Source organism: Hypomesus nipponensis, chromosome 25 (assembly GCF_054491055.1).
Source record: "Hypomesus nipponensis isolate SF chromosome 25, ASM5449105v1, whole genome shotgun sequence".
Lineage (NCBI taxonomy): Eukaryota > Metazoa > Chordata > Actinopteri > Osmeriformes > Osmeridae > Hypomesus > Hypomesus nipponensis.
Window position 1 is genome coordinate 2888756 of NC_140385.1, and position 18492 is coordinate 2907247.

The following is an 18492-nucleotide window of genomic DNA, read 5'->3' on the forward strand; positions in this document are numbered from 1 at the left end:
CCCAATTAATATGTTTTATGTGTACACAAATACCTCCCAATACTTTGACCACAAATTTCCACTCTGCCCAGATATTGAGTTTCCAGAGTAAGTAAGTAAGTAAAATGTATCTATACATACAGGTAAAATTCAGTCGTTGTGAAATCGTCTACTTTTCCCTGTGAAAGCAAGCTGTTTCAACTTTGGCCTAGTTCAGACAAAGGCTGTTTATCAATCCGAAGAACGCTGAGAACGCAAGTACATTCTTTTGAAGAACGTTCTTGCAAGCGTCCGTGCGAGAATGGTCTTGCAAGGACGCAAGGACGGAGAATGAATTGAGATGGTTAGGGTTTTCCTGGACTCGCAGCATTATGATAACCCTGACGAACTACAAAAACTAAATAACAAAGCTAAAAAATGGTCCCTCTACCTGTAATTTTACGTTTTCTGTAGCCCTTGCTAACTTACAGTAGGCCTACCTAATGTTAACTAGGTTATCGAAAAGTCGGAGCAAATTTACAAATTAGGCCTTTCATCAATAAAATAAGAACATTTTGAGGGACTACACTGCCTTTTTCTCGTCACATTTTAATTCAGATGCTGATTTACAAGTCCCGTTTAGCTGAAATGTGAAAAGTAAAAAATTACAGTTGTGAGGTTTGTCCGCCTCGCTTGACATCTTGCAATGACTTCTGGGGAATCATAAGCGTTCTCGCTGGTCAAGTCACCATCCGATGCATCCTCGATAAAAGGGGCGTATCAAGAACCTTGCCGGGTATTTTTGGCGTTCTTGGTGCAAGCCCCCACCCCTCGCCTCTCGGCTTGAGGCAACAGCCCCGGTGGATGTAGGTGGTATTGCATTTACGGTTAGGTTCCCGTGTTTTCCGGTCGTTTTTATTCTGTAACTCCAGTCAACATTTACTTTAAAACTATCTCCCCCAATAATTTGTGTTCGATTCTCGAACCTGGCTCATACTACTAGCTTTTTCATAGAATAATTTTTCCAGATTTTTGCTAAGTTTGAAACCAATCCGAAATGGGTATACCTGCACCCCATTTATTTGACTACGTCAATAAAAGTTGCCTGCAAATGTGCTTGCGGATACTAACAGGGCACGAGCACAATAGTTCACATTGGCCGATAGCCGATTTATATTGAGCTGAATGAGCCGTAGACTTATATTGAATGAGCACGGGGAGAAATGGCTTGAGTTGCCTGCCTTGTTGTAGCAAGTTTAGCAAATCGTTGTCACACATACATGAAATGTTGTTAATATAGTTTATTCCCGTTATTTTGAAACACATTTGATTCTTCGTAAAAACGTTCATGACATGATGGCAAATATATTATGTTAAGCTCGAGCATAGATTGTTGACATGTCTATCTGGAGCAAAGACGAAGATTAATACTTTAACTGTTAACCACAATAGGAAATGATTTATATTTAAATAATATTAGTCTTGCCTTCAGAAGCTTTTGTTAAACACACCCATTATTGTGAGAATGCTGTTAAGCATTAACATCACTATTGCTTTTCAACTTCTCAGTTCTTCCACCGTTTTTTGGCGTTTAACTAGTCCTGCATACTTTCACCGATTCCTACAATTTTTGTATCAAAACGTTCAGCTCCTTCAGGGGATGATGGCTGTGACTTCTGGTATTTCTCACTTTAATACTTTTTAAAGAATCAAGGTTTTTGTGCAAATTAAAAATGTAGCTCCTTCTTGATTTTTATGATTGAGCAGCCGCTCTTTTTCTGATATTCAACTAAATTGACAAACCAATTCCTCTGACGTTCATATAGTTTAACTTACAGAAACAAGTTACACCTTAAAATGTAGGAAAACTTGTCCTCTTTCAGCCAATGTAACTTGAAAAGAGCTCACGTTTACAGATTTTCAGCTTTGAGCCTTGAAGCGAGAGCAGCCTTTCAAATTCTCTCACTAACTTCAATGGAGAGGTTGGTAAAAAAAATCGTCAGAGAATTTCGAAAGTAGACGTGTTTTTAAACTGCCGGTAGAGTCGAATTTCTGACCGCACAGACATATAAAGGACATGTCTGGTTTCGGGAGAGTCTTGGGTCTTGGAAAATATCCTCATTTTTTGGATTGGACGTATAGTTTTGCGTCTAGGTTAACTTGTTTGAGGTGTCGGTGCTAGGTAAATGTTTTTCTCTCTGCCCAGCTCGTTAGCGAGCACAGCTGCTCCGTTGCCGTGACAAACAAACAAACACACACCAGGAAACCAAAAGGAACACGTTTTCGAAACTGCAGGTAGAGTCTATTTCTGACTGCACAGACATATAAAGAATATCACTGGTTTCGGCAGAGTCTTGGGTCTCGGAAAATATCCCTATTTTTTGGATTGGACGTACAGTTTTGCGTCGAGGTTGACTTGTTTGAGGTGTGGATGTGGATTCTAGCTACATTCCATAACTAGGCTAATAACGGTTCGACTTTTTTTCAACAATCGACCAAATTGGCCAAACAAGGTATGTACATTGAGCTTAAAGTGTACATAATCTAGCTAGATCTTTTTATTTGAGCAAGTTCTAGAGAAATCTTCAGAAATCGAGTCGCGACTGTCATAGTTGACCGTCACGAACAGCCAAACCAGGGCTCGGGTACTACAGTAACGCTAAGTGTTTGCTGCAGCTGGAGTTAATCCTACGAACAAACGCTTCATAACTGGAAAGTTTTTACTTTTAATTGACGATATTGAACACAGATGTAAAGTAACTTGTCTTTACTCTAAATATCTTCTCCGTTTTCAATTTGAAGTAGTAGATATACTTACGTTGGAAATCCTCTCTCTCTAGCTTCACGCCTTCGGTTATTATTCAAGCCTACGGTGTTAATAGATACCACTTAGACACCAAAAACTCACCAGGGACAGACAACATCAGCGACCCTGTACTATGAATTATTATTTTGATGTAATCTTAAATTAAGTGTCTGAACAGGACTGGGTGTGCAGGCACGCATGATTAGTTTCTCCTCCGTTTTGAGATTCTAGCTTAGAAATGTTGCAAGTCTATTGCCAATGACCAGCGGTTGCTACATTTTTCCAGCAAGTTCCAGTCATTCCAGTGTTGTCCTCTTACCTTCAAATTCGTTCAACCCAGACTTGAGCAACTGGTTTTCTGCTCAATTTTCACATTTTCCTGCCGCTCATCTTTCTGAAATGTTCCCCTTTTTGTTTAGCATTTTTCTTCTTATTTTCTTCCGTTTTATGCCTTCATCTTGCTCCAGGTCCTTTCAAAAATACATTTCACAGCAGTATCTTCCAACTGCCAGTTCTTTTGAAATGTTTCCCTCTTTTCTGCACTTTTCTTCCTTCATCTTGCTGCAGGTCCTTTCTAACATACATTTCAGGCCTTTTGAAACTCCAGCAAATATTTTTTTGCTAAATGTTCAAATTTCTATGTGTTGTTTCTCTTCTTTCTGATTTGTTTCACTTTGTTTAGCATTTTTCTTCTCTTTTCTGTAGATTTATGCCTTCGTCCAGCTCCAGCCTCTGTTTAAAATACCTTTCGGTCGCTTTGAAGCTTCAGCTTATAACTTTCAGAACATTTTCACAATTTTCAGCTTTTTTAGCATGGTCAGCTATCCCGATTCAGGTTTTCAGCATTCTCACTGCTGTTTCGCAGGAACAGCCTTTTCTAGTTCTTTTTTTGATTGTGTCATCAAGCCAGACTGCTTTTGTGGGACAATGAAGGTCCTGAGTGACTGTTTCACCCCCACTAACATCTTAAATTTCCATGGAACATCTGATGGAAATTTCCATGGAACATCTGATGGAAATTTCAATAACGTCTTGTAGCCTATATGGTTCTATGAATTTACATTTACATTTACATTTATTCATTTAGCAGACGCTTTTATCCAAAGCGACTTCCAAGAGAGAGCAAAAGAGCATAGGTCACTGATCATAACAACGAGATAGTCCCAAACATTGCAAGCAGCCAAAACATGAAGCATAAATTGTGAAAAAGCTAAACAAGTGCCAAAAGGGAAGACCCATAAGAGCATGTAGTTATACAAGTTACAAATTAAAACAACATGAACCACAAAAGTGCAGGACTGTACCTGTAAAAGAACAATCAACAGTAAAATATTACACAGCAAGTACAAGACTTAACTTCGTTATATCTAACCTACAATAGCAACAAGTCACTCAATAAGAGTCATAGTGATCCTGGAGGAAACTAACAAGTCCAGCCAAGCATTCCTAAGTGCCGTTGTACTCCCGGAACAAGTGCGTCTTGAGCCTTTTCTTGAAGGTGGGGAGACAGTCAGTGTCCCTGATGGAGGTGGGGAGCTGGTTCCACCATTGGGGCGCCAGGCAGGAGAAGAGCTTGTGTTGGGACCGGGCAGTCTTGAGCGGTGGGACCACCAGGCGGTTGTCTGAAGAAGACTGTAGGTGACGGGTGGGGGTGAATATGCCCCTTTCAAAGGCAAATGTTCAATTAAGTATATTTTAGACACACTTCTCAAGCTTTTCTTTAACACGTCTTGTTAGATCATGTTATATCCATTAATAGACGTTTGGTTTTCTAGGTTGAACATATAAAACACAGGTCACATTTCGACACTGATGTGAAATTGAAGGCAGTGTGAATTTCGTGGCATTTCGTTTGAATATAAAGTTGACAGTAAGCTATGGTAAGTCTGCATTATGGAAGATTTCGGTTACCAAAATAACTATTAAGCTTTCTTTGCCTGGCGAGAACAACGACAGAGCTTTTCATGTTAACAGTTTATTTCAACCGATACAATGCGTTGGAAATCATACTCATATCACGAAGAAAAAAAGCAACATATGTGATGAGTTCCATCTAAAACAATAGGCCTAGGCCTACTATATTTAGCCCTATAGCCTATTTCTAAAAAACAAGTGAAAGGAATACTATACAGTGACAGAATACATTTCCGTCAAGTTTGCATCATGTGTCTGATTCTTATCGGACTTGTACCCCATTCTGCCCATAGATTCTGCAACTGCAATGCCTTAGCTCACACGCTCATAACCATATAAATCTATGCTTGCGACTGGTTGTCGCAAAGTATGACGTATACAGCTAGTTGCAAGCGTGCACGAGGTCTTGGAGCTAGAGAAAAAAAGAGCCACTGTTTAAAGCTAGACCGGAAGACACGGAAGTGGAAAGATGGCCGGTACCAGTCTCGCGCTCTCGCTTGCCTCACTGCGCCACTGAGCACTTTTCATAGAAATGAATGGGGATGCCATCTTGGAAGACAAAAGTAGCATACTCTAGTTATATTAACTCTATGTCTTGGTGACTTGTGTTCTTTGCATAGAGTTTGGATTGGAACCGTACTTGGGCAATGAAAGATGACATCAAACAAGTTCGCAAGAACAGAAAAAAACATGATTTGATAAACAGCCAAAATCTGAATTTCCGCAACCTGAATCTGAATTTCCGCAATCTGAATTTCAGCAATCTGAATTTCAAGAATTTGAATTTCAGCAATCTGAATTTCAAGAATTTGAATTCCTGCAATCTGAATTTCAAGAATCTGAATTCCTGCAATCTGAATTTGAGAAATTTCTATTTTTGGATCAAAATAATTCCGTTTGATTAAATTCGGCATACAAATAATTCAGATAGGCTATTATATATTCAACAGCAAAATATTTCAATTTTATGAAATTCGACACACAAATATATCAGATCTTCCATATTCAAATTCAGATACTTTTGTCAGCTTTCTAGCTCCATAGCGTCATGACAACAGAGAGTGGGCGTTTATGACCATGTCTGATGGCAGACCGCCGCTTATTATTAACCAATTCCAAACCAGATAGGCCTACTCCGGATAGTTCAGATGTTTTCCCTTGATAATGCTGGGGACACACTAAACGATTTTTTTAATCTTGTAAGATTTTCTAACTGTGATAGACCACAAACATGAGGACAAAAAATCCTAAATTTAGCAGTTTTGCTCCTACAGTGTGTGGTGTGCCATGATTTGACAAAGACAGCACACCACACACAAACAGATTTCCAACCAGTGTCCCGACTGTTAACACAAGAAATCTCGCAAAATCTGTCGAGATTTAAGAATAAGTATTGCGGACGATATGCAGGAAGAAATTGCGATGATAGTGTTTGGAATGATTTTCACAGAAAATTAACGGAAAAAAATAATAGGGTTTTCTGTTGCCAAAAATAAATTCCATTTAACTTTGTGCTGCGCCGTGACTCCGTTTGTTATGCTCCCGTGTTCTCTCAGCTTGCTTTCTGATTGGATATTGTTTTGTTTCACGTGATAAACTCGGCGTATGTCGTCGGGGTTCCCCCCACACATCAGGATTTCTGATCGCAAATATTCAACATATTTAGGATTCGCGATCGGGGCGCGTCCGACGTCCTTCCGAGCAGATTCGGTCACTCTTCACACACTTCACACCAAGGGAACATTTGATAAAATAATCTGTAGAACCATCAAGATAATCGGGACGTTACGGATTGTCGAAAGGGGCGAAATCGGACCAATTATCCTGTAGTCTGTCCCCAGCATAAATCACCTGAGGTAGCCTATAGGGAGTTCACAAAGCAGCTACCAGCTAGAGGACCAGCTACGAGCAAGAGAGTAGCTCCAGGTGAGTAGATAGGGAGCGGTTACGGGAATCGGGCTATTAATCAGAAGGTAAATCTGATAATCTGATCAGTCTTTTTCTTGTGGATTGTGCAGCGTGGGTGAGGAAGCTCTCGCGGAGCCTGCCGCCATGGGAAGGCTATCAAGACTCGTTCTAATGTCCCAGGTGTTCTAATGTCCTGCTGTTCTAATGTCTCAGGTGTTCTAATGTCCTGCTGTTCTAATGTCCTGCTGTTCTAATGTCCCAGGTGTTCCTTCTCCAGCGAAAAGTCGTGACCATGACGAGGTTCTTCCACCCGGTGCTGCTCCTGGTGTACGTGACGGCGGCTCTGGTGTATGTGACGGCGGCTCGTTCACACACCCCGCCAGAGACCGACTCTGAGGAGGTCGGGCACACACCCCACAAGCCCCAGGGAGAGGAGAAGGTGAGTCTGTGGTTGAGAACAGGCGGAGAAGAGAGAGGAATTCACTAATGCAGCGGGTAGGCAGTAGCCTACATAATCTAAGGCTACATTACGAAATGTATTGATAAAAAAATACAAAAAGCGGTGTTGATACATTTCGCCTAAGGCAGAACCAAACCATTTCATGCAGATACAAGGAGGTGATCGGTCAATATGGATGTAAACTTTTTGGTCAACGGGGATATTTAACTTGTATTGACAAACACAAGTAAAAACAAAGATCATTCATTGTATTATTATATCTGAATTATATATATACTCAATGATGGTTTAGATAATATAATTCATTATTCATTTTCAATGAAACCAGGCGTTGACGCCCGCGTAGGGCATTGTGGGAAGGCGAGCGGCGCGGCGAAAGTTGGATTTTCTCTCAACTTTATGTAAATGAGGAGCGTGAAAACGCCAGCGATGGCCAATCGGGTTGGTTTATTGTAACATAGCAACTGTTTGTCATGGTAAACATTTCTAGGTTTGACAATTTCAAGATGGAAGAGCAACTCATCGTATGTGTGTCTTCATACCCAGTATTGTATGATACGTCTATGTTCGATTACAGAGACGTAAACCAAAAAAATGATGCCTGGCGCAGGGTTGCTGAGGTTGACGGCGTCCCTGGTGTGTTGTATTTTGTACTTTAATTCACATTCACGTTTTTCACATTACGTAACTTTCTTCTGTGCTAGCTGCATAGTCTTGCTAGCTCACACAATTGACATTCAACGCTGAAATGCTGGCTGGCAGCCACTCGCTATCCATGCAGTGAATGTGTAGTGGCAAGTCATAATAGCGATTGATTTGCAGAGATTTCGAATAATATAATAAAAGGTTACACATGTCAACGTTTATGTCTGATGCGTCTTTTTTTCCAGCCGGAACAAGACCCGTTACTGTACATAGAGTGCGGGTGGCATTTAATCTTTCACTCGGTGAAAAAAAAGTGTGGAAAAAGATAAACTATTGTGTGCTGTAGATAAGATAATGTCAGATCCAGAATGTGTATCGGATTTTAGCTTAATGTGTGTAAAAGTTGTATTTTGTTTGCACATTTGCCATGACATACGAACTACAACAGGGATTTAAGAGAACTACAGCTCTGAATTAATCTGTCTGACACGCCCCCGAGCGCGTTGCACTGTGGGAAGGCCGGCGGTGCAGAGCGGTAAAAAAGTCTGCAGTGTGAACGCACCGTTACATACGCCCATGGACCACTTAAAAGCTGCCCCTACATCCTCTATACGGCGCCTCTGGGGCGTGACTGCAGCGATGCGAAACGCTTGCCATTGCTTTCGTTCACACAGTGCACCAGGCTCGTAAAGAATCCAAAAAAGAACTTTCTCACATAATGTCCCCCCCAAAAAATCTGATCTTCAAAATAATTTGGCAGTCTAGATATTATTACTTGGGATCAGTTTTGCTGCACTAATGATTTGAAATGCTATCTTGGAAGGATAGTGAAGTCAAGAATGATTTGTCATGAACAGCATTGATGTTCATTAATCATAAACATTGTTGATGTTTCAGCTGCAGGACATGCAGCAGATGATCCAGGAGAGACTAAAGATGGTTCAGAAGGTCAAATCATCTGCACATATCAGCAAGGTGGGTCCTACATTGCCCTGCCCTACTCTCCCCTTGTCTGTGTTGTCTTGTCCTGGACTCTTGCTGCAGATTTAATAAGATATTCTCTCCATCCCTCCTCTCTCTCTCCTGCCCTGGCAACATCTTGCAGCAGAACTGAAAAAATCTCCAAAGGTCCAGTTTGTCATGAGTTGTTTCTTCCTTGCAGAGCGAGTCAGACAGGGACAGAGAAGCTTGCATGCAGGCCACAGGTGATCTGAAGCTCTTCTTCCAGAGGAAACAGAGGGAGCTGTCTGAGATGGAGGAGAAGCAGGAGGCAGCAGGGAGAACATCTGAGACTCTCCTCAGAGATCTGGACGAGGAGATATCTGAGCTGCAGAGAAGAAGCGCTGAGCTGGAGCAGCTCTCGAACACTGACGACCCCCTCCACCTCCTACAGGTCAGTACCCCCCCCCCTCCCTCCACTTCCTACAGGTCAGTACCCCCCCTCCACCTCCTACAGGTCAGTACCCCTCCATCTCCACCTCCTACAGGTCAGTACCCCCCCCCCCCTCCACTTCCTACAGGTCAGTACCCCCCCTCCACCTCCTACAGGTCAGTACCCCTCCATCTCCACCTCCTACAGGTCAGTACCCCCCCCCCCTCCCTCCACCTCCTACAGGTCAGTACCCCCCCCCCCCCTCCCTCCACCTCCTACAGGTAAGTGGTCCTTTAAGAACTTGTAATACCCTAACCACTAGGTGTCATTTTGGATATTACATGTGTTGTGTTCCATCCTGAAAAGGTTAGTTGAAGAAGATGTCCCATGCGGGAGGCACAGAGTGTTCTGTCTGTTGCTGTAAGGCTGCAAACAGAAAGTAAACTGTTACTTCAACTCAATTCGTGTAGCAGTCTGATTTATATTGAAGATGCTGCAGAACTGGACTGAGAACAGCGTTTAAGTCAGTTTCATCTCCTACAGAGTGACAGCCTGCTGTCCAAGGACTGGTCTGGGGTCAGTTTCTACAGTGCTGTCGCTCTAGGCACCGTGACAGAGTTCTTGTCTCGACTGTCAGAGGAACTTCAGGTTCTCACCTATAGGATCTCTTATGTTGGTAAGAACTTATATTCACAATGAATGATTAAAAGTGTAATAATAAATGTGAACCTCTTAGATCAGAAATACTGTGTCTGTTATGTTATGACAACAAATTGACCATTTGAAGTGGAGGTTATGTCTTGTCCTGCATATCTAAATAAATGGAGAACTGAACTGGACATGAGATGTTGTAATCACCTGAGAACTGTCTCTTCCCACAGAGCTGAAGGAGATGCAGAAATATGCAGGTGTGTGTTAGACTATGACACAAGAGACACACACACACACACACACACACACACACACGCACATGTGACAGGAACAAGAACACACACAGAACCAACTGCATGTTCATTCATAAATACTGAAAAAGAAAAACTAGATTAATGGACAAATAAATGTCTGAGTTAGGTCAACTGTAATCTGTCAAAAACAAAGAGGGCTGAATTCGAGATCACCTACGTCCAGTTTAAATGTCATTTTCCTCCACAGTGGACGTGACTCTGGACCCTGACACTGCTCACCCCCGCCTCACCCTGTCTGAGGACAGGAAACAGGTCACACTTGGAGACACACCACAATACGTCCCTGACAGCCCACAGAGGTTTGATGTGTGTGTCAACGTCCTGGGGAAGGAGGGCTTCTCCTCAGGGAGGTTCTACTATGAGGTGCGGGTGGGGGACAAGTCCAGGTGGGATGTGGGAGTGGCCAGAGAGTCCGTCGTCAGGAAGGGGCAGGTCGTACTGAGCCCCGAGGACGGATACTGGACTGTGATTCTGAGGAATGGAGATGAATATGTAGCTAAAGCAAGCCCAGATGCGTTCCTCGACCTCGGAGAGAAGCCCCAGAAGGTGGGGGTGTTTGTGGACTACGAGGGGGGTCTGGTCTCCTTCTACGATGTGGATAACGAGTCTCATATGTACTCCTTCACTGGCCAGACCTTCACTGAGAAACTCTACCCTTTCTTCAGCCCTGGTCTGAGAGACAACGGGAGAAACCCTTCCCCTTTGACCATCACTCCTGTCAATCAACAAAGCGCTAGGCTGTGATTGGAAGATTTGTGTTGCTAGATATCAAACAACATTTTTTAAATTAATAATTAATTAATTAACTTCTCATTCAAAATAATGTTGCTACTTCCTGTGATGAATGCTTAATAACGTACTGCAGTGTGGAGGGTGATTTGGTGGGTTTTGATAAGTGAAGGGCTGTTCTCTGTCTTTTCCCCTTTCTCTCCTCTTTCAAGTGTGTCTTATTTGGGGTGAGGTGACCTACCTGTTACATTCTGGTCATCTAATGTATTTTACCTAAAGGGAGTCAGGTGGCTGAGCAGTTAGGGAATCGGGCTAGTAATCTGAAGGTTGCCTGTTCGATTCCTGGCCGTGCCAACTGACGTCATTCCTCGGGGGGAATGTCCCTGTACTTTCTGTAAGTCGCTCCGGATAAGAGCGTCTGCTAAATGACTAAATGTAAATCTACTCTGAAAAATATGTAATTCAAACATTTATATGTAATAAAATATGTCCCAACACTTCGATCTTATAATTCCTCTCCGTCCAGAAATTGAGTCGTAGCAGTCTAAATGACCTGTGTGGTTGGACTGCCCTCTAGTGGTGAACGTGCAATAATGCATGCTAGTCCTGAAGACTAGACCAGTCATGAAGACTACTAGACCACGCCAGAGCAAGCATCTGTTTGTCTGTAAAACGGGTGGAGCACATGTCTTTGCTCCCTGATTCGTTACACGAAAATTAAAGGACCCCGTTGTCTATTACGTATCCCATATTACGTATGGGATTTCTTGGGGCTGTCCATAGACCCCAGGCGCTGAGAAAGGATGCAGTTAATGTGAGCGGAGAGCAGAGCGAGAGTTAAAGATGAGCAGAAAGAGTAAAGTAGTATGAACGTTTTGGTTCACCGCGTCCGAAAGAGTACTGAGCGTCTATGACGTGGGCTTTAAGTCCATCTACTCATTGTCCAGACCTTCGCTGACGCACCACGCATGAAGTGACGCTAGAATTTGCGTACGGAGGAAGGAGTTGGTTCTTTTCAACATGGCGACCACCACAGAGAACAGCAATGCCGTACAGTCTACAAAGAAAAAACACCTGGGAATTCCCGAAGCTATTTTTGTGGTGCGTAAAAACAAAATAGCGTACATCATACTACTTGCTAACAACAGCATGAGGTTGCCGATTGAATAATGCAGTGTTTATGGGCGCTTCTTTGGTCTGTCATGGTTGTAACACAACAAGCCAGCATTGCTAGCTAGCTAACTTGTAGCTACCTGTCAGTGCCAAGCTAACGGTCCTCTTCCATGTAAGGAAATGCATAGTCTACTGTAGGTCGTTGCGCTAGCTAGCCAGCGGTGTTTTAGGAAACATCCGTTAGCTGGTAAGCACACTAGCATACCAGTCTGCTATTTTCTTGAGATATTCAGAACATTTACAGTGCCTAAACGTTATCGTTACAAAAACGAACACGCTTAGTTGTCAAATTGATCTCGTTTCTTGACGGATGGCTAGCTTTAGCTAACTTGCTCAGTCACCAAGTGACACACGCCCACTGTTTTAACTCGGCCCCTCTTCTGTGCTTGCCAGGTACACCTGGTGCCTAGCTCGCTATATTCGTATTACCCGTTCCTTCAAGGAATGACAAATCCTGCTTTGTTAGCAATTAAATGCATTGAATAGAAGCTTGACAATGACCATTCATCTGAATCAAGTGTGTTGGCGTAAGGACATGTCTAAAACATGACAATAAATTAGCCCTGAGGATCATGGTTTAGGCCTACTGATTTAAAGGGCCGGGGTTTCAGTTCCTGGTAGGTTAACCCTGTACAGGTGCGTGGCAAGCGAAAACCTGTGAAAGTGGTGTCTAACATGGAGTCCTTCTTACAAAGCCCACAAGCTGGACAGATTCAATGATCCCTTATGAAGAGCAAAACACTGCTTTGGGTTTCCTATCCCAGTTACCACGCCTACAACTGGGACACAAACAGCTAAAACACCCAGTGTAACTTCGATAGGGTTTCGATACTCTATGATACGACGTATTTGTCGTGGCAACCTCTTGGCTCCAGTTGTGCCTGGCTTGCAGTGTCTGTGATTGTCTCTCTCTCTCTCTCTCTCTCTCTCTCTCTCTCTCTTCTTCGTTGGTGCCTCAGGAGGACGTGGAGTCGTTTATGAAGCAGCCTGGGAACGACACGGCAGACGCGGTGTTGAGGAAGCTAGACGAGCAGTATCAGAAGTACAAGTACATGGAACTGAACCTGGCCCAGAAGAAGCTCAGGTAACTAGATTACTGAACTATATTATTATGGTATACTAAGGGAGTCAGATGGCTGATGGCTGAGAGGTGAGGGAGTCGGCCTAGTAATCAGAAGGTTGCCGGATCGATTCCTCGTCGTGTCAAATAAAGTTGTCAAACCCTACTTGCCTCGAGGGGAATGTCCCTGTACTTTACTGTAAGTCGCTCTGGATAAGAGTGTCTGCTAAATGACTAAATGTTAGTTGCTTGCAATTTTACAGGTAAACCCTTGCACTTTTTGAGGTCTATGTTGTTTAATTGTAACTTGTTTAACTACATGCTCTTATGGTTCTTTCCTTTGGCACTTATTTGTTTTTTCACGATGTATGCTTCATGTTTTGGCTACCCGCAATGTTTTCTCGTAATGGTCAGTGACCAATGCACTTTTGTAAAGCTCTCTCTTGGAAGTTGCTTTGGATAAAATCGTCTGATGCTAAATGAATCAATTTTAATGTAATGTAGGTAGGAGCCAGTGGTGGCCATCTTTACTCCGGCCTCTCTGTTCACTTAGCAGGCTTTTGTAGCTACGAACACGCTGTGCGTGGAAAATAGCCCAGCAGAAGATCTTGGATCTGTGTGTTGGCCAAACAGTGTCTCAGTGAGCAGAGGAACGGGCTGTATTTACTAAACACAACTACACATGTTTTTACTGTGGGAAAATGTTGAAACTAAAGTTCTTGTACAGTTGCTATAGCACAAAACCTAGCCAGGACCCTGAATACGTTGTGAACTATAAACTTTGCAAATGATCTTCCAAGGTACGTTGGCTGAGCAATGTATCTGTGTGATTACTGGAATGGTTTTATGGAACCGTCGAAGTGAGATGTGGTAGACGCGGTGTTTTACTTCCTGTTTGACGTCCCCCTCCCTCGCAGGCTGAAGAGCCAGATTCCTCAGATCAAGCAGACCCTAGAGATCCTCAGACACATGCAGAAGAAGAAGGTACAGACATCTTCCGGTAGTCTGCTGATCTCGTCTCGAATAACCAGTCATGTGACGTCACCATAGTTGGGTGTCAAGACTTAACAATTCGGTGTCCTCTCCCTTGTTTCCTACCATGTCCCCCCCCCCTCTGTCTCTCGCTCTCTCTCTGTCTCTCTCTCTCACCCCGCTCTCCCTGTCCGTATCCACCCTCCCTCTTACCTTCTCTCCCTTTCGGAACCCCCTTCTCTCACCCTCCTCTCTCTCCTCCCTTCCACTTGTTTCCTAGGAGACCACAGATCCAATGGAGACACATTTCCTATTGGCTGACAACGTGTATTGCAAGGCCTCGGTCCCGCCCACAGACAAAGTGTGCCTGTGGCTGGGGGTGAGTGTGTGTTTGTTTGTGTCTCGGGGAGGGAGGGTGTGTGTGCAGGGATCCAAATTAAGTGTCCCCGGGGGCCAATGAAAAAGTCAAAACGTTTTTTTTTTTTTTTTTTTTACTAGAATTTTTACTTATTTTTTTCAACAGCCACACCTATAATTGTGTTAGCCCCACCATGAAACAAGCAAGGAAATCGTGTATTTTATTGTGTATGTAATCACATTGAAATTCAGAATTTATTTGAGCCCCACAACTGTATGGATTACTTAAATAGTGTTGCAAATAACGTAGGCCAGAAGTCTTCAACCCTGGTCTTCAGGGACCCCCTGATTCAAATAAATGGTCGTTAACAGGCTTCTTCATAACTAGATAACGACCCATTCATTTGAATCAGGTGTGTTGGAGCAGGGAAACATCTAAAACGTGCAGGACAGGGGGTCCCTGAGGAGTGGGGGATGGTTATAGACCAACTTCTGCTCCATGAATCCTGTTGACACACTTCTTCTTGCGATGGTTGTAAGACTGATACCTCCCCTATCTGTCTCCTGCCCTCTCTCTCCTCTCTCCCCCCTCTCTCCTGTCCTCTCTTCCCTTCTCTCTCTCTCCTTCTCTCCCCTGCCCCCTCTCTCCTCTTCTCTCTTTCTCCCCTCTCTCCCCTCCTCTCTCCTTCTCTCCCCTGCCCCCTCTCTCCTCTTCTCTCTTTCTCCCCTCTCTCCCTCTTTTCTCCCCTCCTCTCTCCTTCTCTCCCCTCCTCTCTCTCCTTCTCTCCCCTGCCCCCTCTCTCCTTTGCTCTCTTTCTCCCCTTTCTCGCCTCCTCTCTCTCCTTCTCTCCCCTGCCCCCCCAGGCTAACGTCATGCTGGAGTACGACATCGACGACGCCCAGGCCCTGCTGGAGAAGAACCTGGCCACCGCATCTCGGAACCTGGACTCCCTAGAGGACGACCTGGACTTCCTACGAGACCAGTTCACCACCACCGAAGTCAGTATCCTTCCGCCCAGACACCGGGGCCGTCTGGGGACTGCTTGTCTTGCTCGTGGCTCACTGGTCTGCAAGCTAGAAGATGGAGACTAGCTACACGAGGTCTGCTCCACCCTGGAGTGTGTGTGTGTGGTTCAGATCACCCTCTGACTGTATGTAGCATGCTGCTAGTGAGGGAGGGAGGGAGGCAGGGAGCCAAAGTCCCTCTTGTTGGGCGTCTCCTCCTCTGTTCTCTCCTGTTGTCTGTCCTTCTGTTGTCCTTGGCTGCTGTGGTGCTCCCTAACCTGCTGTCCAGACATGGCCAGAGTCTACAACTGGGACGTGAAGAGACGCAGCAAAGACAACCTCCTCAAGTCTGTCACTGACAAGTCTTAATGCAAAGCTGCTCCCCTTCCCCTCACGTCACTCCGCCCCTCTCTCTCTCTCTCTCACACACACACACACACACACACACACACACACACACACACACACACACACACACACACACACCCTCTTCAGTCCCCTCCAAACTCTGTTCCCCCTTCCCCTAATCAAGTACACCACCCCCCCACACACACACACACACACTCTTAAGTCCCCTCTAAGCTGCCACCCCCCCTCCACCCCCCTCATAGCAACTAACCATATCTATTGATTTGTTACTTTTTAAAGTATTTTTTCAAGTAAAACGAAACAAATGTTTACGAGGCAGTTCTTTTTTTTGTATTATTTTTATGATTCAGTATATCTATTTAGGTGGTTTTACCACCCCGGTAATCTAAGGTTTGTAGTCATGTCTTCCAGCTCTTCCTCCTTACCCTCATCTCCTCACAGGTTTCCTGTTCCATCTCTCAGTTTTGTTACTTGTATTTTTGTACGGTGTGTGTTCGGCCCACCTGTTTGGGACTGCTCGGTGGGTTTGTGTTGTTCCCATCATCCTCTTCTCTGGAGTCGGGGCTGTCACGAAGAGGATGATGTCATCCACAGCCCAGCCTGCTGACAAGCTCCTGTGATGTCATAAGAGCTTTTTTTGGGGGGGGGGGGTGATGTCACAGACCGTCCCGGCCCACCTGGGTTTCCCTGACGACAATGGTTTCCGAACAGAAGTTCTCATTCTACAGTTCTGAGTGTTCTCTCTCTCTCTCTCTCTCTCTCTCTCTCTCTCTCTGTCTCTGTCTCTCTCTCTGTCTCTCTCTCTCTCTCTCTCCCCCTTTCCCAATGCCTACTTCCCTCCTCCTGTTTCTAATGTCTGCTTGTCCAACATGGCTGTCTTTGTGTCTCCACTAAACACTGAATGGGGATGGAGACGACTCGACGATTGAGGCACTTGGTGGTGTTTCGTCAGCGCTGGGTCATGAACTGTCACGGCAGACGAAAGCATAAACGGTCAACTGCTCAAATAATAAACGTGAATGTTAGTCTGCAAGTCTGTGTTTTTATGACTTTCTGTTGCACACTGCCACCTTGTGGTCATACGTGGCGGTGCAGGGTGACTGGGGCCCTACAGCAAGTGATCTTCAAGCCTGGTCCTCAGGACCCTCTTTCCTGCGTGTTCTAGATGTTTCCCTGCTCCAGCACACCTGGGAAAAAATGAATGATCGTTACCAGGCTTCCACAGAGCTTGATAATAACCCATTCATTTGAATCGGGCCTGTTGGAGCAGGGAAACGTCTGGAACAGTGGTTCTCAACCCTGGTCCTCAAGTACCCCCTGTCCTGCACGTTTGAGATATTTCCCTGCTCCAACACACCCGATTCAAATATACGGTCGTTTGCAGGCTTCTGCATAACTAGATAACAACCCATTCATTTGAATCGGGTGTGTTGGAGCAGGGAAACATCTAAAACGTGCAGGACAGCGGCCCTCGAGGACCAGGGTTGGAGAACCCTGTTCTAGAACCTGCAGAAGAATGGGCCCCGGGGGTCCAGGGGTTGAAGTCCTCTGACCTAGGTGACCAGCACCGCAGGATCCTGCCGCATCGCAAGAGAGACACCCGGACAACCAGGCTTTACCAGTCACATTTTTATTCATTTTTTAGTATGTTTTCATTTCTGTCGATAGATAGGTGGCACAGGGAGAGCTGCGCCCACGGGTGGACAGTTACATGGTATAGTACAGGCTAAGAGAGAAGAGACAGTCTCTCGGTTCCTCGCGCCCTCTCTCCTTGCCTCCTAGGCCGAGCTCAACCCACGACGGCGTCTGCCACGGAGGCTAGGAGAGAGGACGTGAGGAGGGACGTGGGAGAGGGGACCGAGGAGACGAGCTTTTCAATGTCCGCCCACTCCCCCCCCCCCAAAAAAAAACACCTCCCACTAGGCTCCTGTCGCAGGCGGAGTTTGGGATGTGGGCGGGTCGGGTTGTGATGCGTTAACCAACCGCCGAGAGAGAGACAGAGAGAGAGACACAGAGGGAGAGAGAGACACAGAGAGAGAGAAAGAGAGTTCTCTCAGAGCTTCTCTTGGCTTTACAGGGTCTCTGTCACAGTCTGAAGAGGAAGTGAGCAGAGATGCTGGAGAACGACGAGATGTCCAAGTTGGTGCTGTACAAAGGCTCATCCGATAGGTCGAGGAGCCACGGGGTGAAAAACTCCCACTGACCAATCAGTGACCCAGGAGGGGGTTGGCCTGTTGGTGTCGGAGTTATGTGAGATTTAGAGCAAGCTTGTTATCTTCAGAGTTCTGTGATGGGGGGCGGGGGTAGTTACAGAGGGAGATTGTGGGGGACAGAGGGAGGTTAGAGGAACTTATTGAATCGAAATGTCATTGTTCTCTGGGGGTGAGAGGGGGGGGGGGGTGTTCCGGGTTCCACAGACGGAACACCATCTGTCCAAGGTTCCGTTACGGAATGAGGCGAAGCCCTCACTCTGGGTGCATTCTCAGAATGTCTTAACCACCTCTATGACAGCGGTCCCTTTTTGAATCGACAAAAACAGAACACAACCTCCTCCAGCGGGCCTGTTATCTTTCATATCATCCTCAAAATGGCCGACGCCAAACCTTTCTTTGGTTTGTCAAACCGTAACCCAGTCGTCCACTCAGAGAAAGAGTCATGTCGCTAAGGCTCCTCCTAGACAACGTTTCACCTAACTATTATAAACTGGGTTATAGTTTCAACAAGTATACTTCATTTCCTTTAAGTCAGGTGAGACTGTGTTGCAAAAGATGTAAAACAATTTTTACATCTCACTTTTAC

The 18492-nt window shown here is 44.9% G+C and overlaps 2 protein-coding genes across 5 annotated transcripts; both read left to right on the forward strand.

Annotated features, from left to right (window-relative positions):
• Positions 1 to 1092: 1092 nt before the first annotated feature.
• On the forward strand, positions 1093 to 11555 carry LOC146221772 (erythroid membrane-associated protein-like). Of its 4 annotated transcripts, XM_084691984.1 has the most exons (9): positions 1093 to 2471; positions 6520 to 6604; positions 6697 to 6766; positions 6849 to 7025; positions 8589 to 8666; positions 8854 to 9084; positions 9607 to 9739; positions 9945 to 9971; positions 10216 to 11555. In XM_084691984.1, the coding sequence occupies exons 3-9, from the start codon at positions 6731 to 6733 to the stop codon at positions 10770 to 10772; spliced, it is 1239 nt and encodes a 412-aa protein (XP_084548110.1). In that variant the 5' UTR covers positions 1093 to 2471; positions 6520 to 6604; positions 6697 to 6730; the 3' UTR covers positions 10773 to 11555. The 4 variants fall into 4 exon arrangements, with proteins under 4 accessions (XP_084548110.1, XP_084548111.1, XP_084548113.1 ...); XM_084691985.1 differs by lacking the exons at positions 6520 to 6604; positions 6697 to 6766 and having other exon boundaries at positions 1093 to 4644; XM_084691987.1 differs by lacking the exons at positions 6520 to 6604; positions 6697 to 6766 and having other exon boundaries at positions 1093 to 2253.
• Positions 11556 to 11700: 145 nt separating this feature from the next.
• vbp1 (von Hippel-Lindau binding protein 1) lies at positions 11701 to 16726 on the forward strand. The gene is made up of 6 exons (XM_084692015.1): positions 11701 to 11858; positions 12890 to 13014; positions 13908 to 13974; positions 14243 to 14341; positions 15184 to 15322; positions 15614 to 16726. Exons 1-6 carry the CDS (start codon positions 11778 to 11780, stop codon positions 15691 to 15693), a joined length of 591 nt encoding a protein of 196 aa, XP_084548141.1. The 5' UTR covers positions 11701 to 11777; the 3' UTR covers positions 15694 to 16726.
• The last annotated feature ends 1766 nt before the right edge of the window (positions 16727 to 18492 follow it).